Source organism: Colletotrichum karsti (genome assembly GCF_011947395.1).
Source record: "Colletotrichum karsti strain CkLH20 chromosome Unknown Scaffold3, whole genome shotgun sequence".
NCBI classification, from domain to species: Eukaryota; Fungi; Ascomycota; class Sordariomycetes; order Glomerellales; family Glomerellaceae; genus Colletotrichum; species Colletotrichum karsti.
Genome location: NW_024065903.1, coordinates 232,935 through 256,158, shown reverse-complemented (window position 1 = coordinate 256,158; position 23,224 = coordinate 232,935). Strand labels below are relative to the sequence as shown.

Below are 23,224 nucleotides of genomic sequence, written 5' to 3'. Positions count from 1 at the left end.
AGAAGAGGATAAGTCGTCTGCAGCGCGTGTCATTATTCGCTCAATCTTTCGTTGTCTCCAGGGGATCTCCCGTCTGTGGAAAAGCGCCCACGCGAGTCTGGGGAGTTGGAGTGTCAACCCCGCAAAGATTGTCGTCATTCTGACTAAGCTGAGCCGGAGAAAGCTCTCAAGAGGTGATCCACAGCTATCAAAATTGCGTGAAAGCTGGCGCCGGGCCATCATTCCACACTTAGAATGAACGCAGTACCCATGCTGGGTACGGCCGAGGTACCTCCCCCAGCCTCTGCTGCACTTTTTCCCTCTAGATTTTTTCTCGATCCTGCTCATAACTCCGATACAGAATGCCAAACATAGGCGGCTTCCTGGCCCCCGGAAAAGGGCAGCGTTATGAAAACTTTTCTCAACCTTTTTTCCCGGAATAGCAACTGAACGGGAATTTTCGCACGCCGTTTTTCGGATTCGTCAAGATGCATGAAGAGTCGCATTCGGGGAAATGTCGCAGGAGCAGCAGCTCACGGCGATGCCGTCCGGGGCGAAAGAAACAGCGCGAAGTGCCTATTTTCCAGCGGCGACTCGGCGACGCGAAGCAGTATGGGAAAAGAATTTGTTGAGAGAGCTGACGGTCTGGACTTGTACCACCCTGGTATTGGATGACCATGTTCACCCCAAACCCCAAACTGCAGTGTGGGTTGCCGCTAGTCGTAGCTTCGAACAAGTCCAGGGACAGGTTGCAATAGCTACGGTATCCGCTGTTGTTGTTCCACGTTTGCCCCCAGCTCCCGCCAATGTCATTTCAAAGCCCATTCAGTTGCGCTGCAGTTCTCTCCCCTTCTCACCCGCACTCACAGCTCCGACACAGCAGGTTGGTGGAGCAAGAAGACTGATGGAGAAGGTACCAGCTGCTGCTGTTCCTCTGGGGATATCGCCTCAGTTTCTCTGACCATTCGTATTCAGCAGACCGAAATTCTCGGTTCAGATACCGCAAGAGCTAGCTCATAGATGTATCGGGGGCTAGCGTCGCAGTGAGGCAAGGTACATGAAAAAAAAAGAAGCTGGGCTGGACCGGACCGGATTGTCCAACCACACCACCCGGCCTCATCAGGCCAGGCTCGCCAATGCCATGCCCGCGCCGAGCGCCTTCTTTTCCCAAGACACCTCGTAGCTAAAACCTTCCTTCCCCGCAAACATCTTCTCGCTCGAGAGCTCTTGTCTTTCTCTGCTCGACTGCTGTCGTCCTACTTGTTTGTCTCGCCCAGGACTTCCCGCCTCCTCATTGTTTTATAATCAAAGCCTTGTCCATCTGCACGCCATCTCGGTAGCTTCTCCAAGCTCCGCTCTCTTCCTACCTATTTCGCCAGCGTCACCTTGGTTACCAGTCAGTAAAGCCCTGCATACTTGCGTCATCCAAGCTTCAATTGGCTTTCTTCCACTTTACGCAACCTTCCATCTTCTTTTTTACCTTTATCCACAGCTTCCGCCATCTCTGCTCGAGCTATTCTACCTCGCCCCCCGTCCTTCCACGCTGACTCTCGCCGACAAAGCATCCCAAGAACGTAATTCATCAAAATGTCTACGATGCCTGAAGGTACTCGGGACAACCCAGACCGTCCCCCTCGCGATGTTAAGAACCACCTGCTCTTCGAAATCGCAACCGAAGTTGCTCATCGAGGTATCATCCCCACGATTGCTTCCCCGGATCATCGTCTCCGCAGTGGGCTGACCCATTTGTGTAATGTGTAGTCGGTGGCATCTACTCCGTCATCAAGTCCAAGGCTCCTGTAACCACGGCCGAGTATGGCGATCGCTACACGCTCATCGGCCCATTGAACCATCAATCGGTGAGAAAAGCCATTGTCAATGTTGTAAATGCAGTGTGTTGACCAGAAGTAGGCTGCTGTGGAGGTTGAGGAGCTGGAACCTACCAACCCCGAGCTTGCTGCCACGATTCAGTCCATGCGGGACCGTGGCATTGGCATTCTCTACGGACGATGGCTCATTGACGGCGCTCCCCGAGTGCTTCTCATCGACACCAAGACTGCGTACGGCTTCTTGGACGAGTGGAAAACCGATCTTTGGAACGTCGCAAGCATCCCCTCGCCGCCCAATGATGACGAGACCAACGAGGCCGTTGTTTTTGGATATCTTGTTGCTTGGTTCCTGGGAGAGGTAAGAAGCTATCTGCAAACACAGGGGCGACGCTGACATTGGCAATAGTTTGTCTGCCACGAGAAGAAGAGGGCTGTCATCGCCCATTTCCACGAATGGCTCGCCGGCGTGGCTCTCCCTCTGACGAAGAGGAGGCGCATCGATGTGACTACAATCTTCACAACCCACGCAACTCTTTTGGGAAGATACCTTTGCGCTGGCTCCGTCGACTTCTATAACAATCTACAATGGTTCGACGTTGATGCCGAAGCCGGAAAGCGAGGCATCTACCACCGCTACTGCATTGAGCGAGCCGCTGCCCACGCTTGCGATGTCTTCACAACGGTTTCCCACATCACTGCGTACGAAAGCGAGCATCTGCTCAAGCGGAAACCGGACGGCGTCTTGCCCAACGGACTCAACGTCACCAAGTTCTCGGCCATGCACGAGTTCCAAAACTTGCACCAACAGGCCAAGGAGAAGATCCACGACTTCGTGCGCGGTCATTTCTATGGGCACTACGATTTCGATCCCGAAAACACACTCTACTTCTTCACGGCCGGTCGTTACGAATTCAGAAACAAGGGAGTCGACATGTTCATTGAGTCTCTTGCTCGGTTGAACCACCGGCTCAAGACTGCCGGCAGCAAGATGACGGTTGTTGCTTTTGTCATCATGCCGGCCCAGACCACCTCGCTGACGGTCGAGGCACTAAAGGGCCAGGCCGTCATCAAGTCTCTGCGAGATACCGTTGATGTCATCGAGAAGGGGATTGGACGTCGCATCTTCGAGCGTTCCCTCAAGTGGCACGACGGCGACCCGATGCCCGATGAGAAGGAGCTCATCAGCAGCCAGGATCGCGTCCTGATCCGCAGGCGGCTTTTCGCCATGAAGCGCCATGGTCTTCCCCCCATCGTCACCCACAACATGATCAACGATAGCGAGGACCCGATTCTGAACCAGATCAGACGCGTGCAGCTCTTCAACCACCCATCAGACCGAGTCAAGATTGTCTTCCACCCCGAGTTCCTGAACTCAGCCAACCCGGTGTTGCCTCTGGACTACGACGAGTTCGTCCGCGGAACACACATGGGCATCTTTGCATCATACTACGAGCCATGGGGATACACTCCTGCTGAGTGTACCGTCATGGGTGTTCCTAGCATCACAACCAACCTGTCTGGTTTTGGATGCTACATGGAAGAGCTGATTGAGAACTCAAGCGACTATGGTATCTACATCGTCGACCGACGAACAAAGGGTGTTGATGACTCCGTCAACCAGCTTACATCAAACATGTTCGACTTTTGCCAAAAAAGCCGTCGTCAACGCATCAACCAGCGCAATCGTACCGAACGTCTGAGTGACCTGTTGGACTGGAAGAGGATGGGAATGGAGTACGTGAAGGCCCGTCAGTTGGCTCTGCGACGTGCCTACCCTGGCTCTTTCAGCGGCGACGAGGAGGAGGACTTCATTCCAGGCGTCGAGCAGAAGATCTCGCGGCCGTTCTCCGTACCTGGATCTCCTCGTGATCGAACGGGCATGATGACACCTGGTGACTTTGCAAGCTTGCAAGAAGGCAGAGAGGGATTGAGCACTGAGGATTATGTTGCCTGGAAGTTGCCGTAAGTTTGAACCGCGCTCAGACAAAGCCAAGGATACTGCTGACAGTCGCATAGTGAGGAGGAAGACCCTGACGAATACCCATTCCCGCTCACCCTTCGTGCCAAGCGCCCCTCGGGACCGGCCAGCCCTCTCGATGGAGTGCAACTCAACGGCAACTAAAATCGAGACTACCTCCCAGCCTGCCTGACATGAGGAGCCGAGATGGGCGAGACATGTACAAAGCGATACCGGATGTACGGTAGCCACTCACGTGGGTGCTATAACGCCACTTCGCAAATGACGATTCTATATATGGACATGGACGTAATGGGATGCAGAGAAAGAGAAAAGCAATGGAGACTGTAGGGCGAGTGGCTTGCATGGGTGAGTATGGACATGTACGAGCAGAGTAGCATACCTGAGCATTAGATTGGTTCGAGGTGATTTGTTTCTCAAGGAGATAGTGGATAAGATTACATTGCATTTTCTACCAATTGGGCATGATTTCATGAATAAATCTTGGATTGCACAAGGGATTGGGGGCGATGCAAGCCAGCAAAGCGCAAGACGTGGTGTTTCGTTTCAAGACGAGCGAGAGGATCGGCTGGGCACCAAGGGTTGAAGTGATGACAGTGAATCGGTGCGTGCTCGTTGCTCCAACATTCAGGGGTGGATGCGGACCCAGGGCGGCAACAGCGAATCAGGGGCAAGGTGGTGTTCCTTCCCCACGCCGGCCGTCGACATTTCCAGGGGTCCCTAGAGGTGTAGGGCGTCTGGCGGTGGAGAGCACGCGGAATGGGGGATCTTAGTTTGCACCAAAGAGCCACTAGAATCCGAGTTCCCCTGTTACCTACCCTACTTTAGCCGCCTCCCGCGGTGGCATTGCTCGTGCCTCGTGTGTCTTTGTTCCAATGGCCTTTTTGTACGGCTTGTTTGGCACCTCACCGTGTACAAGTCCAACCGGGGATGAAGCCGTTGGTTGGGCTGGTTGCAGTTTTCCGTCTTTTTTCATCTGAAGTTGAAAAGGGGCACGCATAGCTCCTGCCGTTTTTGGGGCGTTGATTTGCCGGGAAATCCTAGACAAAACCGTTGGCACTTCCCCCAAAAGCAGGCAAGCTTGCCCGTACTTAACCTGGAAGGTCCTACGGCGCATACCATATCACCACGGGCAGCACCTTACCACCTCCTCCCTTCTAGACACAACCAAGGGAAACCCGAAAACCCCTCGTCGTTTGGTGCGAAATTCGAAAAGAAAAAGGCGAAAAAGCCGGTTGTCAGCCCGTCAAACTTTGGCTTTGGGTAGCGTCGTTGGCCAGCAGAAAGCAAGCGTCGCTCTCGCCCCCAAATCGCTGACGCCGATCGGGCAATGCGACCGCCGACCCGTTGATTTAATATATTAATCCCCTACCACCACCCGCGGCACCGACGCTCTCCCCTCTTCCACCAACATGAAGCTCGCCATTCGGCCACTGCAAAAGATGAGGTTCTTCCAAAAAGACAAGGACAAGAAGAAGCAGCAGCAGGTCCAGCATCAGCGGCAGCTATCCGACAACATAGCCGACCACCAGCTGTCCAAGTACTCAACCCAGGTCCAGCAGAACTTCCGCAATCACAACTCGCCGCTCTACCTGCCCACGCGCGCCTCCACCCTCCTCTTTCAAAATTTGCCCAAAGAGATTCTTCCGCGTATCTTTTCCTTCGTCTGTCCGCACACTCAAGATGAGACCTACGAGACCTGCGAAACGAGCGCCATCTTCGACGCATGCATGCTCTGCGACCTGAGGGATCTGGCGAACTGCGCTCGGGTCTGCTGGAAATGGAACCAGGTCGCCAACGCCGCGCTGTAAGCCCCCTCCCCCTCTTCCTTCGAGGCCGAGGCCGCGGATTCTGAGCTGACATTTGTATTTGTGCAGGTATCACAGCATCCGGATCGACGCCGTACACTACTGCCCCCGCGAAATCTACCTTTCCGAACAGCGGAAGCGCAAAACCTTCTTCAAACGCAATGCCGACCCCGAAGATACCCCAGCTGTTCGCCTGAAGTTGCTGTGCCGGACTTTGAGAGAGGACCCCACGCGGTTCGGCTCGAGAGTTCGGTACTTCAAGGTTCCGTACATGCTCCGAGAAGCCGCCACGGCGGACCTGGCCCGCATCATCCACGTGCTCCCGAATCTTCTCTATGTCGACCTTCCCGAGGGCCTGTTTGCCGACGAACATGGTTACGCCACCCTTAGATTGGAGGTCGAGGCTAGGTGCCGTGACCTCCGCAAGATGACATACCACGGAGGCTCGGAGGGCAGCTTGTCCAAGATGGCCAATGGCGGAATATGGCCGAATTTGGAGGTCTTGGAGCTGCACAAGATCAATATGGATCCCTACATCTTACGACACGCGCTGGCCAGCTTGACGCAGCTCCGGGCGCTGAAGGTCATGGACTCGCAGGCGTTCTCGGATGACATTTTATCTCGCAACGAGGACCTGCCTCCATTCCCACCAGTGGAGGAGCTGATCCTCAGCAACACCCCGAATGTCACCGCCAACGGTCTCACCGAGTACTTGGGCCGAGCCGACACCCGCAATATCCTCACGGTTCTGTCTCTGTTGCGAACGGGTGTTCATCCGGCGACGCTAGCCGAGATTCTTTTGGCTGCTCAGAGTCTTCAAACGCTCGTTATCGAGGCCACGGTGAGCGATGCATTCAAGAGTGGGCCGAGAACGCGGCGGCTTGCGTCAACGTCTCTGGAATCACTTCGTTTCGAGATCACCGCCGCCAAGTCAGCTGGCCCTTACTCCAGCGTCACGGCCAGCTACTACACATATCTGGCTGCATCTCTCCGAGGCAATGGAATGCCCAATCTCAGATCAGTCTATGTCCTAGATGAGCATTTCCAGGATGAACTCGAGGGTCTGCCGCGACCCCAAGCGCCATTCTCTTTTGGCAACAATGCCAGACCCAAATCTGCACATTCAGTCACATCCCACCGGCCCATGTCGGGCTTTAACGGCGGAGGCCGCGGCGGCCTTGCTCCTCCCAATAGCGGTGGAATGGCAATCCCCCGGCCTTTTGCTGCAGCATCAAATGTCCGCGCCTCTCAACGCTTCAGCTCTACGAATCCCTTCGCCGGCACGGGCCCACTTTCCCATCCCCTGACGATCTACACAAAATCAGACGACGATCTGGACTGGTCGTCTGTGATGCTTCAGCCTACGGCACCAGCTGGGGGCGGTCACCACCGAGGCGGTAGCATGAGCCTTCACGGAGACCGCCCGATCAGCTCCTACGGTCTGGGCGCGGATATCGCAGGACTTGGATGGAATACCGCGGCGGCTAGGAAGAGCGTCATGGTCGGTAACGGCGCGGGTATGTTCATGGCCATTCCCAGCCAGAGCACGGGCGGAAGCAAGGGGAGCGACGAAGATTACTGGCCGAGACCGAGCACCGCGAACAACGAGAAAAAGTCCGCGGACCTTTGGCGGTGATTGTGGCGACGTTTTGATGACGGAGATGACGGGGATGACGGCGGAATAAAATTTGGCGGGTCAAGTTGCTTTATTCTTCTCTTCTACTATACCCCCTTTTCTATGGCTCTCACGAGTATACATACGCCTAAAGACCTTAGCTAGTGTCAATACTTGTTCTATTGAGAGATAGCATAGGCTAAAATGTTAGGATTGTGGTACTGTGAAACACGTATAGGTTAACCGCCATAAAGCTCATTCGGGGCTGGGCACCAGTTGTACTTCATAGTTCTAGACTACCTGTCTCACTAGCATGTCCAATATCTGTGAGGTCATGTAATTCAAAATAGCCTCTGAGAAACCCAATACGTAAGAAGGCCCTCGCGGGGACCTTTGCAGCCGAACGATAACTGTAGTGCTGCTTCTGAAGCTTTCACAGGCCCGAGACACAACTGTTCACGCAAAAGCCTCCCCGGCGAACTTGGAAGAGTGAAAGCTCTACACACGCTGACGATGTGCTAATGAATAGTAAATATCAATTTCGGTATTGATGCTACGAAGTATGTTCAGCCCGCCATGTGAATGAATTTGTCTGCTGTGACAATTGGTGGAGAGAGAACCTTTCTATGGTGCAGCTCGTTCGCGGCTCTTTCTCTATGTCTATGTCGGATATCTATGATTAACGCCACGGAAAGATCGCGTTTTGACGCGAAACGCTGTTCTCCCGTTACACATCAACCGCCAGCTATGTTGAGAGCATGGATTCCAAGCAATACTATTCCAATACGCCGCACAACACAACCCTCACTTTTTTGCTCTATTCGACATCTCGCCATGCCCAACGAGTACACCTTGAGTATCTTAATAGTCTTCAAGATTGCAATGATTCTGTAGCGAAACCTTACCCTTCTGAAGGTGGCGACCGCACGAGAACCTCGAGAAGATATTTCTGCTGGAGACGCGCTCCCAAGGGTGCTGAGGCGCTCATAAACATGTGGACTGGAAACTTGTTCCTTAAGATGTTGCATCATACGAGTTTTGGGGTTTTCCCCCCCTCGTAACACGCGATTATCACACTTTTTCTGAATCTTGAGATGATAGATTCCAAGCGGGACCGCTTATATCGAGGCTTGTGTCGCCACGCATGTTGGAGTCCAGTGAGGACTCGGCTCATGAAGGCGTAGCAAGAACCGTGAGAGATATCCGGTTCATGGCGACGGCAGATCAGATGCCAGTCCTGATCTTTGAGAGGTCATGATACTAGAAGTCATAGTATCATGACCTCTGCTCAACATGCACGAGGGGTCGAGGACCCGAGATTGGGCCCATGCACTACGCTCAACTTCTCGTTCCACATTGCTCCTCGGTAACTTGAATGCGACCTTCTTTGGGCTTGTGTAAAGCCGGGCGTAGTTGCATCATGTTAGTATGTGGTTTGTCACCCTGTGGGATGTGAGTGGTTGAGTAGACAACTGGAACACCAGAACTATGATGATGGACAAGCTTTGGACGGATTGCAATATGACTTTCAACTTTTAGTAGGTTTACTGACTTCCACTTCCTGACAGTTTAATGTTGAAGACTGGGAAGACAACAGATGTTGCAGTTCTTACCTCCTTGGCGTTGAGAAACTGACCGCTGCTGTTAAGGCCTTTGAGTACCCAACTGCAGAGAGACCTTGAGCAATGACTTTCAAATGCAAACGCAAGAGTTGATGAAGACGATGAAATAGCAAGATGCGGTACTCTCTTCATCGCGGAAAACATTGCATAACAGAATCGTTGTCGTCCCAGCATTCCTGGAGTGCTGATAATTGTCGCGCAAAAAGAACAGAGCTCGTGCTCAGAGTGTCATTAGGGTCAGTGTAGTCGTCGTCTACTTAGACCCACGGGGCATCGGAGCTTGCGATGAGCATGCTGTTCGAGGTCCGGAGTCGCCGCCGTAGTTGAAGAATATGCTGTGCCAGATCCAGCTGTCATCGTCGTCTGCGGTGCGTTTGAGAATCATGAGCAAGAAGAGACTAAGAAAATCAAGCCGTGAAATGGGGTTTCAAGACGTGTTCGACGTCCCCAGGTACTCAGAAATCAGCCGACGAAAGAACCGAAACGGTGGATGGTTCTTCTTGAAAGAGTCTAGACCTGGTGAAGAGCCATCGCTATGTTTATCCGCATTCACCAAACATTACATAGCTGGCATCGTCTTCCGATATCAGGCCGTGGTTACTTTGAAACGTGCCTGGATAAGCTCGGTGAGAGAGCCCGAAGCGACTCTTCTGGTCAGTTCCTCATGACGCACGCCTGGACTCATAAGTATTAGGTGCGGGATAGGTACATGGGTGGGTTAGTTTCCATCAACTTTTGTCCGATGTAGAATTCGTTGCAACAACATACCAGTGTCATCGATGAAATGAGAGTTCAAAAGCTTTGAAGTCTTTGGAGACTATATTAGGGTTCTGTATGCGACGAACCCTTACTATTCAGCAACGCAAATCATCTCCAGGGTGGTTAGTTGTACGTTTGAGCTCTGGGACCAGTCTATTGACACGAACGTTGGCTTGTCTGGCTTCATTGTGGGTGCTGTTGACGAGAAAACTGCTCTCGGCTACATATCATAGATCGATCATCCTGTTGGTTTCTCTCTCCACGTTTGTCGTCTGTCGTTTATACCAGATGACATGCAGTTCCGCATGCCTTGCGCCGTCTCCGCAGATCTATCAGTCACAACTGGAAATCACCGTTGAGGAGGTCTTGGGATGACCATACACGTTGGCTTGCCACCGGCCGAGATGATTGCCTGGGACGCTCCGAATTCCCCAGGGCCGGCGCAGCGCCCGACCCATGCAACTGAGACGAAGTAGGAGGCTGAGTATCAAAACAGACATATGCGAAGAACACTGCCCCTCTGTTCACCCTTTCTGTCATCCGGTTGTGCTTGGTGGTTCTTCATCCCCGCAGCCCTGATGTCGACGTTTCTTTTCGCCATGGAACTTGACGAGCGCTTCTGTTGCCTTGACATTGATCAACACAGCTTGGCATCTGCAGTCATCGATGATTTCTCACCTTGCCAGTAAAGTCAGAAGCATCAAGCACAAACTTCCTCTTTATGGTCTGGACATATGGGAGAAGTAGAACACACGGCAACCCAACAGCATGAAGAGGTACCGAAGAGAAACACAGAGAACAGCCCACCGATCTGGGTATATTCAAGCCGAATGAAGCCGTCTCACTCCGCAATGACCAGCCGCAGGCCATGATAGACAGCGCTTCTGCGTTTTAGCGTTTCGCGAGCAGTCCTGGCTCTGGGTATATAATATCTCGCCAGGCCGAACAGTTTTCTCAACCGCACCAGTAAATGCGCAAGCGTAGGGTATCGAACACGGACTTGGCGAGGCAAAGAGGTTCATCCTCAGACAGTTGCTGCTGAAGAGAGACGAAATCAATCCCGAGGATAGGCTGGCCATGATCCCTCGGAAACCAAACACTCACCGGTATCTTATCCGAGGTTAATACGACAAGAGCAACGATGAAGGGCAATGGCGGACGAAGGTTCGCATCCGAGAGCCCGAAGATCCTCCACTCACTCAAGCTATATACCAATGACAGAATATCCCAATTTCGATCAGCCCACGATGCTCCCGACTGGTATGTATGATCGCCTTATGCTTGCTAATTGGTAAGCTTGCAAGGTCTGCACTGTATATATACCAAGACCTTCGAGTAATCAACAACGGCCTCTCCGCTACAGCGTTGAACAGCGCGACAGCATCTCCGTAGTTTAGACCGATAACCCTACCTCTGTCTTCCTAGTTCAAATCGACACAATACATTTGAGTGCCGCATCGGCACACCACTCTCAGCAACACCAACTTCAGTCTCTCCGCTTCAAGGAGCAAGTCTTCCGGTTTACTCGTTGCCTGCAAGAGACTCAAAACAAGAAGAAACATCCAACCAAGAAATTTCAGCTTCAACCTGTCTTGAAGCAGCGGAGTTCCATCGAAAAAAACTTTTCCTCCCGGTCTCGCCTGACACCAGCGTTGCTTCTTGCAGCGTCTGCAGCTTCCGCCCGAGACCGGGGAACCCCCGCCGCGAAGAAGCCGCCGGAGAGATTATGTCTCGAACGAAAACTGAATCAAACGTGCAAAAAGGCGCCGAGGTCGGTCATCCCTTGAAAGACAGCAGCGTTCGTGGAACAACAACAGAAAAAAAAAGGACATGCAACTGTAACAGCCGGTGCAGTGATCTCGGCTTACGGGAAAGCCTCCGGGGTGAACCACCGCCAAGACGAACACATAAGATTCGGGACATGTTGGTAGGATATTCGGCACGCATGATGGTGCAGCATTTCGTCAGCCGCCGAAAAGCTATTCCTCTTGATAGCCGATGCGTGAGATGACATGACAGCTCAGATTGAGGGCTGGGACGTCGGCGAGGTGCGGTGTACCGTGTGACCTCATCCGCGAAGCAAACCGACGGCATCTCACCTCTCGTGCGTGCTTGCCTGCCGACCTGCCTGACTGCATCCCGTCCTTTCCACGACGCACGAGGAAGAGCAATTGGGCAGTATAAGCAGCCAGGGTCGAAAAGCTGAAAACAAAGGAGATGGTAAACACAGTCCAGAACACGTCCACGCTGCGTAAACCTCCGATCTCCCTTCAGTCCCAAAAGCAAGGAAGTTGCAGCAGCCATGCCATGCGACGTCGTTTCTTTTCCCCTCGTCGGTGAGCGTAGACAGACGTGCGGACATCTCACCTCTTGCTTGCTTCATCCTTGTCAGACCCTGCATGCAGCCCGGCTTCGCTTGGGTAAGTAAGATATCTTCGGCTGACACAGACCGAACCACGCTTCAGGTTCGTCAGAGTAGGAAACACGACAAAAAAGGAGGAAGGCCTGTGATGTCGTAATCATCGTCGGGATCCCTTCCGCGACATCTGGAAAATGATCTTCAGAGGCTTTCTGGAGTCCAGAACCACGGCAGACAATGGACACTGGCGCCTTAGGCTGGGATGGGGATGTGTGGTGACGGCGACGTGAGCCGATAAGCGACGTCACGATGCATCTGGCACTCCAACACCACCATCCCACGTTTTTCCCATCGAAAAGCCCCCAAACACTGGGAAAGAGCGACGATCTCGGGAGAAGGGTTCAGCACTAGACCGGAAAAGAAACCCATCGACTTTGAGGCTTTGGTCTGGACACACCTGCACTGTGTCGCGAAAGTACACAAGTGTAGTGTGTGTGTGTGATGTGTGCCATGGAACGGGCGGGCGGTTGGAAATACCCAACCAAAACCAAGAAGAAGAAATCTAGAACCGGGATGGGAAAGACAGCAGAAGGTTGGGTTGGAAAGGCTTGTGCAACAGGGTGGATCTTTCTTCCCGCTGGCGAAACGTAATGTCTCTCTGCTGTCTTGCCATCATCAAAACCCATTGAGGCGAGACATAAACAGGAAAAAAAGACTACCAAATGGTCCATGGCCTCATCCGAGTTGTCGTCTAGTGTTTGCCTTTCCGGAATGACATCGAATGTGGGGTTTCCCAGCCAGTGATCGTTATCGTGATGAATCGCTAGCTTAAGCTTGTTTCCCGTGCATCTGCAACCGCTGGCGAATTCTTGGTGGTTGGTTCGAATAGGTGACGTCTGGCATTCGTGGCCGGCGTGGCCGTTTGGTGGAGAAAGAGGCAAAGCTGCAGGGATGATGTCATCCTCCCCTTCCGAACTTTGCTTTTTCCGTTGCGTTTCTTTTGTGGGGCGCCTCCGGGCACGGTGCGCGCGGTGCCGGTCGAGGGAGGGGGGAATGCGGAGGCGGAGACGGCAGCGGAGAAGGAGAAGCTGGACCCCACTGATCCGATGCCCGTGGACGTTGAGGCACCGGGTGGGGTCCTTGTCCGTTTCAGACTGATGGCATGAACGACAAACGGGGTTCGTATGCTGGATGTTTCGAGAAAGCTCGGGTCTTGTCGATTGTCCAACAGTGCATTGCGGTGTTGGCACGACTGAGTCGTAGTTGTGACGGTGGTGACATTCGGGTGGGCGCGACAAGTGCAACGTTCTAGGTTGGATCATAACGGTGCGATATGTTTCGCTCCGTTTCGTCGCGGGACAAAAGTATAGAGTGAGTCCATTCTGGCTTTGACGGTGTTGAGACAGATGAGACGTTGAAGCGTTATGCTATCGATGACGAATTGCAACGTTGACGAAACCCCGTGTTGCGGAACTGAATCAGTACGCCAAAGCTCGGAAGGAATTCAACATTGGATCCCACAAACACTATTGCCCCAGTTCTTGAACTGGAACCCCTCACGGAGACATTCCTTTCGTCAATGGATGCGCCTATCATTGACGATGGTAGCCTTGTCAAAGGCTGAGGTACATCGCAGACAGTGCCCGAGAACGCGCACCTATCCCGTCGCACCCAAAGCGAGAGCGATGCCACGGAGTGTGAGGTAGCAGAATGTCGCCGTCAGCACTGTAATTCAGGTCGGGTCAGCACAGCCGAGAGGGCGCATGAGTTCGTCGGGTTTTCTTGCTACTGCAGTCAGTCAAGTGGTAGCCTTGTTCATCCTTACCCGCCGATTACTGCAGGCGCGCGTGAGCGCATCCGATGGCACCCATGACAGCGTTGACAAGCGCAGTCGCCAAATGACACCCGCCGGCTGTGCGAGTGCGAGAAGTAACCGTAGGCGACTAGATCACAGCTGTCGTTTCTGCGCTTTCTTGCCGGCTGGGCGTATGCTCACTCTAGCGAGTGGCATCATCTCCACACTGATGATTGCCCTGGGGAGTGTGCTTTTTGCGGTCGAATGAGTGGCTCATCTCCCCAGGCCATTTTAAGTTGACGTTCGATGAAATGGGGAAATTGACGACATGGTGTTGAATCCTACACCTGAACGAACGGTTGAGCTGCGCCACGCCTGTGGGCACTAGGCAGCTGAAATAAGATCTCGTTCGACCAGAAAACCAACTTGGATTGCCTCAAAGGAACATTGGACGCAATCTGTCAGAAGAGAGAATGGGAAGCCCCCACCGTTGTAGTAGAGCCATCGCGGAGATGAAAGCGGCGGGGAAATTGTCGCTTCCAAGGTTGGCCATTTCGTGGTGTCGGTTCTTACTCATAATAGTTATGTGTGAGGATGACCGGCACAGCCACAACATCGGATCTAACGACGGCTGACATCCTATCTTTGCATCCTTTGCAGCCCAATGTAAACATCCGAACGGGAAAGACGAAGAATAGAGTTGAAGCATCCACAAACGAGGAATCTCCCGAACAGAAAGTCTGATGGCATGCTTCGCCACGTTCAGCCGCAGACATCGGACAACTAAGACGCATCCTGTGGGGAAGGATCAGGAACGTCGGCCGCACTGGACGGCGGCCCCACACCGTCAGTCGCCGGCTCCGAGTAAAATCTCCTCCGTGAAAACAAACCGACCAGGTGACGATATGTGTAGTAATCGATCATGCGTGCACACCCAAGCCGTTGGGATTTAAGTGGCTTGCGGCTCAGACTCATGCCGTGCTATTCTGACCATTCGTGACGACGACGACGCCTTTTCGCCGTGCTTAAGCCTTGAAACGCCAACCCTGTAGCATAGAATGTAGCACACATCGAAGTTGTGATACAGAGCCCGTAGCGCTCGCCTAACAACACTGTCCAATGGCTCAAGGCGGCTCGGCCAGCGGGACATGAGACGAGCGAGCCACGTAAGGCTGGAGGAGGAAAAGCATCTCATGTTAAAGATGGGATGCGTGTGGAAGGGGTCATCTTTGCCGTGGCCCGAACAGATCTGCCGTTTCTGGCCCCCGGGCACACGTTGCGAAAAGTGTATCATTCTCCGGATCCCGCGTCGATCACACACAGCCCAGCGCGGCGGTCGGGCTCTGGGTTCGTTGGCGGTTCGCCTGGCCGTGGCGAGGGGCGTTTGACAGATTCGATTTCCGACAACTGCACACGAATGACAGCACGACCGGGCAGCCATACGTCGCGCGACCTTGGAAAGGAAGCCTTTGGAGGTAGCCTGCACCCACATACTGTCCCTGCATGTACTCGGTCACAGTGGGCGGCGAAGAATACGCTTCTCATGCCGATCGTCGGACGCTGACACTGTGGAGGCGAGGTTTTCAGTGCACGTCGTTATTGACAGCGAGCGAGCTTCTCCCTCCGCTGAGCGCCGCAAGCGCGGGCCGTTTGGCACGAGGGCAGAAGAAAGGCTTTGTCCAGACGGAACGTCATGTCTAAGACAGACGGCAGAAGCCACTTTTCTCTCCCTTGGAATGTGAAGCTCTCTGAGGTGTGTGGTCCTCGACGCGCTTTGTGCTCTCTCCCTTCTCCGTCCTTTTCTTATTCCCCTCCTCCTGGGCTCATCCTTCCATTCCATCGCGAGCGTTGACGGAGAAAAAAAATGTGAAGAAGAGGGCCAGGGTGACAATTTTAGAAGCTTGGGCCGACCAGCGCCATACCGCAAGTGGGCTAGCATCATCTCGCATGCGTGCTGGCGTGCTGGCACCTGTGTGGCTGGAATTTGAGGCTGTCGCGATGTTGACCGCTGAGTGGCCCGTTAGACGTTGAACTGAATCAGGCGGCAGATGGTGATCCGTGATGTCCAGTGAAATGCGACTGTGGGGTTACAAAGCCAAGGTGGACTGGCTATCTCGGCCACGATGCCCACTCGAGCCACTTCTGCTGGTGGGTGCAGTAGAAATGGGATAGGTCGCCATCAACTAGTCTCACTGTGAGGGACTTGAGAGACAGAATGCAACCTGACGAGCCTGTTTGGCGGGTATCGTAGGACACCTCACGCCAGAAGCGGCCACATACCGGCAGACGGCGGCAAAGGGAGAGGGTGTGCCCGAGAGACCGACCGTTGGAGCTGAAGGGAGAAACCTCCGAAGCCGAAGCTGGTCAGCCGTCGAAGGAACGGGAGAAAAAGAATGTTCGGAAGCAAGGGATTGTTGTTCAGCAAGCGAGCTCGCCAACGAGCAAACCCACCAGTGCCCACGCTCGGAGATGTCCCGTTCGGTTTTGCTGAACCATGCCATACGAACAGGCAGACAGAAGAACAATGGATATGCATCCGTGGTGCTGGAATTCATCGCATCTTTCGAGCCCCCACCGAAGGTTCCCATGCCAAATTACCGTCTGCCGGTGTCAGGCTGGTCTTGGACAGATGCTCCGTAACCGACGGCACATGGGCCGACATATGGGTAGACATATGGGTAGAGATGCGCCGCAACTGAGAGAAAAGACCCTCTTGCCATCCCGAATACTGCTTGCTGACCTGTCGACGACTCATCCGCCAAGAACAATGATGGGCCTTGCAGTTCGTATCACATCGCATATGGCACTCCGCTGCCGCAAACATATTTTCACGGGATATGCCCGTGGTGACACAATCGCTCGCAGCAGGAATGCCGTCTGAACAGCTGTACACTGTGTGTGGGTGCTCCGGGCAGAGTCGGGAGCGGTACGGCATTGTATCTGTACGGCTGCGGGTACGCGGCGGACGGGTGTCCATCGCAGTGCTCCGATCGTCGTCCGGATCACGTCTCGCGTGCCAGAGACACTCTGCTCGCGCAGCAATCTCGAAACGAATCGCCATGCGGCTGCAAGGCTCTGCTTTGGCATAATGAAGCACTTTGGATGTCAAAAGCGTTTGGGTTGGGGCAATGCCAGGAAGACTGATAAGCTTGTCTCGTCCCCGGAGGCTTGTGTTTGTGCGTCTGCGCATCCCCAAGCTTTAAATGACAGCTCCCGACCAGTGACAGGCCTCAGCGCACACAGACACGAGATGTTGGGCGAATGGCCGTCCGCCAGTCTTGACATTTTCTGTCGCAGCACATCAGACGAACGACAGGGGGCTGCTCGTTCTCCTGGCTGTGAATGGCCCAAACACCCTCGTCTCTGGAACTCGGCAAGGCCTTCGACGAAACGTAGGAAAAGCGGCGACCTTGACCCTTAAACTCATCGGCGCCCAGCGAGTTTGAGATTGTTTCTCAGACGGGCAAGGCGCCTGCAGGGAGCGAAGAAACATCTCGTCCATCGCGTGCGATAGATGCAAGGGCAAGCCTGCACAGCTTCGCAGTCCACCATCCGAGGAAACATCATCCATCGATCGTCAGAGGCAAAAGACACCGCTGTTGGCCTGTCGTCCATCCCCGCCAAAGGCAGAGAGCCGGGGCGGATTGAGTTGCGATGGCCCGACGGAGTACGAGGCAAAAGTCGGTCTGGCATCCAATAGCTCGAAGCCAACGAGGGGGATAAAAGATTTTCTATCCAGAGTGCTGGGGATACGGCGGAGAAGAAGAGTTGGAAGTGCCTGTCAAAATCTCGTGCACACGATGTGATTCGTGCATCCCGATGTCCCTCTGCCGACCCAACGTGGTGTCACTTCGACGATGCAACAGTCTTTGGTTAGAGTGTCGGCCAGTGAGACGTCGACATGTTCTTGAGTTCCGGTGAGGCATGACAGGTTGCCTTTCCCGTTTCTCGCACTTGCATCGACATGGCTGCACGGTGCGCAGGTACCGGTCCAAATCGGCCAGAAATTTGGCCTGATGCGCATGCCAGGGCGGCTTCTAAAGCACGACGAATCCCATGCAGTTTCCACCAGCATCGTTGTGTTTCGAGGCCACATGATGTTGCGGAGGCGGTAAAGCGTCGTCGATAGGCTGCATGCCCATATGACTTTACGACACTGTCGATATTATCTCGCAGCTCCCGCTAGATGACTCTGGCTCGAGGTATCGCAATATAGCGCCCGCGTCCTCCACCTCGCCCCTTCATGTCAGCGAACAGATTGCATCTTGATTGTTTCCGATATGATATCTCTTGTCCTCGTCGTTCTCATTTAAGCGTACCGCCTGTTCCCAGCGCTTCCAACGTTTCCAGAGTTCGGTGTGTCCGTGGCCCCAGGGCCTGCCCCAGGCGGCCGCAACCAAGCATCTTCGGCTGGTCGGGCCACGGGTTCGTGATTCTTTTTAATTCTGGCATGCGCACTTGCAGGCGTATCAAGGACTGCCAAGAGCGTAGGGTATCGCCCAGGTGGCACCTTGGATCGAAGCTCCCTCCCTGCAGTGCCTGGAGTTGGGGAGCAACGTTGACGGGCCAAGAGGTTTAGAACTTGAGTTTAAGCAGAGGAGCATTCGTGGTATCCGAATGTTTCTCGATTTTGCTGTGCAGTGTCTGTCTATACAGGCGATCTGGGTTTCGCTCCGACATTGAGTTCCGAGCGGGAGCACGTCCATCCGTCGGGTTGCATGACAACTCTGAAAAACTTCTCATGCGGGCGGAAAAAAGGCCCCTAACACAGAAAAATCGAGCATCGTCAGGCTCCGGCGACCGTTTCTGGTGGTCCGACAGAGGGCGGTTGACGGCGGCCACTAAGACGGCAAAGGGGCGTCGGGCCCAATCAGCCGCTTGGAGGCCCTACCGAGGAGGAGATGTCTCCAATCAAGCAGTGGAAGTTGGAGACGCAGACGCAGACGCAGACGCAGAGAGGGTAGACGCTTGCGTTCTTCTTGTCGTCCCTTGGGATACCTAACAAGGCTCGTCTTGTCGCTTGGTGGGCGTCGAGTGTTCCCAAGGTCTTTTCTCCTTGGACAGACATTGATAGGCAACCCCTGCCACCGCCTCGTCTGGTGGTGTGGAGTTTGCTGCTGTGTGCGTGGGTGTGACCAACCACCCCGGTCTCCCATGAACGGCGAGAAGTGGAGTTTTGGCGCTGGGGAGACGTCGACGAGCAGGGGAAACGAACGAGGCTCATGATGGATGACGAAGAATTGTTCAGTTGGCGGTCAACGGAGAACACAGCAGCATGCCTTGTGGTGGCTATGAAAGAGTCATGTTGGTGAGTGATTGGCAGAGTTGGCAGGCACAAGCACAGGCACAAGCACAGGCACAGTCAGTCTGGAAGCCTGCCACCGAAAGGCATTCGAAGTGAGGTGCATCAGCCTGATGGTTGTCGACCAGATGACGGGCGGGCTGAAAGTGCCGACAAAGTTTCCAAAGTCTCGTTCCTCCCTCCAATGCAGGACGAAGACACCATCGCGGGTTTTGGGAATGCCGCTCCCACAGGTCCGGGTTTTGTCGCTTTCGTCTCTTGTAGGTCTCACAACCGCGTGGACAAAGTCAGAGAGGAAGCAGGGCGTGGTGGTGGCTTGAAGCGCCCTGAACCACGGAGATGGTACTCTGTTCAGAGTAGAGGCTCGTCTCGATGCCGGGGACGAGGTCGAATGTCAACGCCACACCGGCGACATTGGGATGCAAATTCGAAAGTGCTGCTGTCGTTGACACGTTTTACTTGAAACGGCACACTTTGGAGATACTGCTCGAGGCATCGCATGGTCCGTCGACAGCTCAGATGGCCAAGGCTTTGGAGGCGCGCTCCTGGCGTTGAGGACGAATTAGCGTGTGGAGCGGTAGATTGTGCAGTCTTGAATGAAGGGGCGTTGTGTGAGGTGTGTAAAGTGGTGGTGTGGTGTGTGGGATTGAGGTATTGGGGTGTCTGGCGATGGTCATCGTGTGGTGGGAGAAGAGGCCGTCATTGTGCTGGGCGAGAAAAAAAAGAGAGGAAGAGGCATTCATTGTGGCACCCCCGTGTTCAGAGGAGGAGGAGCAGACTGCCAGCCCCTACCTTACCCCTACCACACCTACCCCCTACCCCTTCCGACCGTAGAAATCGAAAAGAGGCACACTGTGGTCCCCGTACCCTTTGGACCCGCTCCAGAATTGGACCTGACCAGGATTGGGACTAGGGCAGGGATTAGCCCAGCCAGGAGCCACTGGCCAGGACCAGGAGCAGGGAAAGAGCGAAAAGAGAGTGCGCCAGGGCCAGTCTTGCTTCAGTGCAAGTGCGAAATGTGCAAAGTGCAAAGTGCAGGAGCAAAGAGTGTAAAGTGGGATGCTCCTGATGGCTCCGAGCTTGTCCTTCCTGTCTATCTGGAGGAGTGCAGTTGACATCTGTGCAGAAATGGCCCTAGCACCCTGCTTTTGGCCTACCTAGTCGTCTCTCGTCCCCTTGCAACCTATTTACACAAATGGAGCCCCCATATCCCCATTCGACTTGCTTGTGCCTGTAGGTATCCATATTGCAAGACAAAGCCACCAGACCGACTCGTCCATTAAAATATCTTCGCCTACCCTCCTACTTCTGTCTTCGGTTCTTCTTGGTCTTTTCTCTTCCTACTACTCAAAGACAAACCCACCAAGTCCGTCTTACGATTACAACATCTACATTCGGTAGCAGAGTCTGGTCACGGTCACTTACACACACCACTACCAGTGCCAGTCCAACCTCTCTGCTGTAGATCAGCTACTTTACCACGACTGAAACCGCCCAGTCTCACATTTTCCTCGAGGGATATCGACAGCACCCGTCACCTTTGCAAAAAACCATGTCTCTGGCCGGCCAGACTATGCCCGTCAGGGAGTCGGTTCATTCCAGCAGGGAAGAGGTGGCTACCATCGAGAACAAGAAGGGTCAGCAACAGTCGCAAAGATCCTCTTATAGAGATTCGCTCCCAAACGCACCACGACCTCCCGTCTACTCTGAGGACGCCTACAACGAGAACGAGAACGACAAGATGTACGGCGAATACTCAGCACCCGCCCTACCCGCCAAGAGCTCTTTGAGAGCTTCGAGGCTTCTCGATGGCATGGCCCTCAAGATTATCACCAACCAGCCCACCAACACACAAGCTCCTCAAGAGGTATACCTCTCTTCCGAAGAGGAGGCCTCGTCCTCTGCCGACGAGTTTTCCGACTACGGTTACGACTCGGATACCGAAGAATCAGCGGACTCGCCCGTGAGGAGGAAGAGCCAGGAGGATACCGCCCGTGTTGTGTCTGTTGTCTACGCCGGCAAGCCTTCCATCATCGACCTTCCCTCTACTAGACGATCGGCCTCCCCCGAGTCCATCGAATCTCGACCTTCTAGCAGGCCATCCAGCAGACGCACCAGCCGCTTCGCCATGTCTGCGACCGCGCCTTCGTTGAGGAGAATGTCCACCTCCTCCACCACCGCCTCTTCTTCTTTCTCTCCCGTGCTCCACCCGCCCCGATCCAGCAGTATGATGATCACCAGCAGCATGCTGCCCAAGCAGCCTCCCTCTTTCCTCAACACCGACCCGTGTGCCACTCCGACCTACGAGCAGAGGGCCGAGGAGGAGCAACGTGTCGAGGAGGTCGAGCGTCTCGAGAGGCCCAAGACCCCCACGTCCGCCCTCTTCAGGAGGACACTGAGCATCGTGCGAAAGCGCAGCCGCCCCCAATTGCGGGATCTGGCCGCCAACAACTCTTCGCGTGACAGACTTTCCTCCCCGTCAATGCAGAACCTTCCCCTCAGTGCCAACTCGGACATCACCTACATCAAGGAGGAGGACGAGCCGGCGGCCAAGACCCCCAACAGCCCTTGGTCCGCAATTAGCTACCACGACATCATGCGAGCGGCCAAGAAGAACTCGCAAACCGCTCAGCCCCCTACCCCCTCGACCCCGAGTGTGCCCTCACCAGTATCACCGGCGGGTAACACGAGGAGCCGCATCCTCAGCGGCCTCACGAACAGGAGGAAGAGCATCAAGCTCGGCTAGGCGCCGCGCACCGACGAAAACAAAAAAATTATAAAAGACCAAAAAAAGAAACCACCACCACACGGCGGGAATTCGTGCTTTCGACATATTGCATTCGGATTGGGGATTTGCTTTGCATGCACGGCGCCATAACGGGGACGGGAATATCACGGCGTTTGAAACGGACCCTCGGCCTCGGACAGGCACGACGGGCCACTGGATCACTGGGACCGGCCAACACTTCTTTCTTCGAATGGCGACAGGTTACGACGGGACGAATTTCTTTGAGTGAACAAACTGGGGGAGTAATGTGTAAAGGAGCCAGCGGATGTGGCAGGCTACGGAAGCAGACGCAAAAGCTACACACAATGGATTGTGGTGGCATGTACCAAATGGGCGGCACCGTCGAGACTGAGACCAAGACCGCACCGGCCGAATCGGCCCCCGCGAGACATTGGGGGCGTGGCCTAGTAGACATCATCAATGATACCAACATGTTCTATTTGTTCAAACATGACATTCCTCCCGCATCCGTGACTCGTTAACGCCGATCACCGGCGACTAAAAACGTCGTTACTCACAGCTCGGTCCCGTCAGCTGCTCAGTCCTCGGTTTCGGCCTGGCCAAAAAATCGAGTTGCGATTGGGTCCGCATCCGCTTTGTCGGTCTTTTTTCGCCATGATCTGTGAGTCTGTGACGGCTGACAATTCGAACAGACACATATCGGAGGGGCCGATTTACGCCGACCCGGGCTGACGTCTTTCGATGTGACGCTGTGAACCAACTTGATTCAATTCTGCCTTGCACGCGTCCTCACTTTGGACTTTTTCGGTACTCGCATCTATCTAATTCTAGGTCGGCTTCGCGGGGAGGCGAAGAACGTTGCCCAACTATCGCTCCCGCTGTCTATATGCGTGCCTCGTTCCAGCACACCTCTCCGCAGTATATCTGCGTCGGTTATAGTGCGGCTGGAAAAAGCAGCTGTCCAGCTGTCGAAGATGCGTGCGCGATGAGGCGTCCGTGCCTCTCAATCAGTTCGTCACAACCCCCAAAAAGTCAAATAAACGGTTCACGAGTATTGCTGACGACATTTTGTTTTCTTTTCTTGGCCGCAACACTGGCCTCTCCGCACTCTTCGAGCCCCCAAAAGTAAGTAATGAAATGGAGCCCCCAAACGTGAGGCTTTCGCAATCCCGTAACGATGAAGTCGTCGATGCATTGGGGTCCGCCTGCCGCGCCCGCCCGCCGCCACCACCGCCGGGATGTAGGTTCTAAAAACAAATCGTGAGGCTGTTTAAAGGTCGCTTCCGATGTGGCTCCCCCACCAGCGGCGGGGGGGTACGTAAACGCCTCTTTTTTTCCCTCTATCGCTGCGACCTTAATTCCTTAGGTAAGGTAAGTGGGAGGAAACGATGCCGGAAACGTATCTTTATCGGGCGGAAGGTTCGATCGA

General features: G+C 54.2%; 3 protein-coding genes across 3 annotated transcripts; all 3 read left to right on the top strand.

The window, feature by feature from the left end:
* Positions 1–1,566: 1,566 nt before the first annotated feature.
* Positions 1,567–3,930, top strand: CkaCkLH20_01182 (glycogen synthase; the record flags this gene model as incomplete). Its single annotated transcript, XM_038883901.1, has 5 exons — positions 1,567–1,669; positions 1,741–1,838; positions 1,891–2,166; positions 2,215–3,770; positions 3,825–3,930. 5 exons carry the CDS (start codon positions 1,567–1,569, stop codon positions 3,928–3,930), a joined length of 2,139 nt encoding a protein of 712 aa, XP_038750493.1.
* Positions 3,931–5,198: 1,268 nt separating this feature from the next.
* CkaCkLH20_01181 (F-box domain-containing protein) lies at positions 5,199–7,230 on the top strand (the record flags this gene model as incomplete). Its single annotated transcript, XM_038883900.1, has 2 exons — positions 5,199–5,593; positions 5,664–7,230. The coding sequence occupies 2 exons, from the start codon at positions 5,199–5,201 to the stop codon at positions 7,228–7,230; spliced, it is 1,962 nt and encodes a 653-aa protein (XP_038750492.1).
* Positions 7,231–20,598: 13,368 nt separating this feature from the next.
* Positions 20,599–21,792, top strand: CkaCkLH20_01180 (uncharacterized protein; the record flags this gene model as incomplete). Its single annotated transcript, XM_038883899.1, has 1 exon — positions 20,599–21,792. The coding sequence occupies one exon, from the start codon at positions 20,599–20,601 to the stop codon at positions 21,790–21,792; it is 1,194 nt and encodes a 397-aa protein (XP_038750491.1).
* Between the last annotated feature and the right edge of the window lie 1,432 nt (positions 21,793–23,224).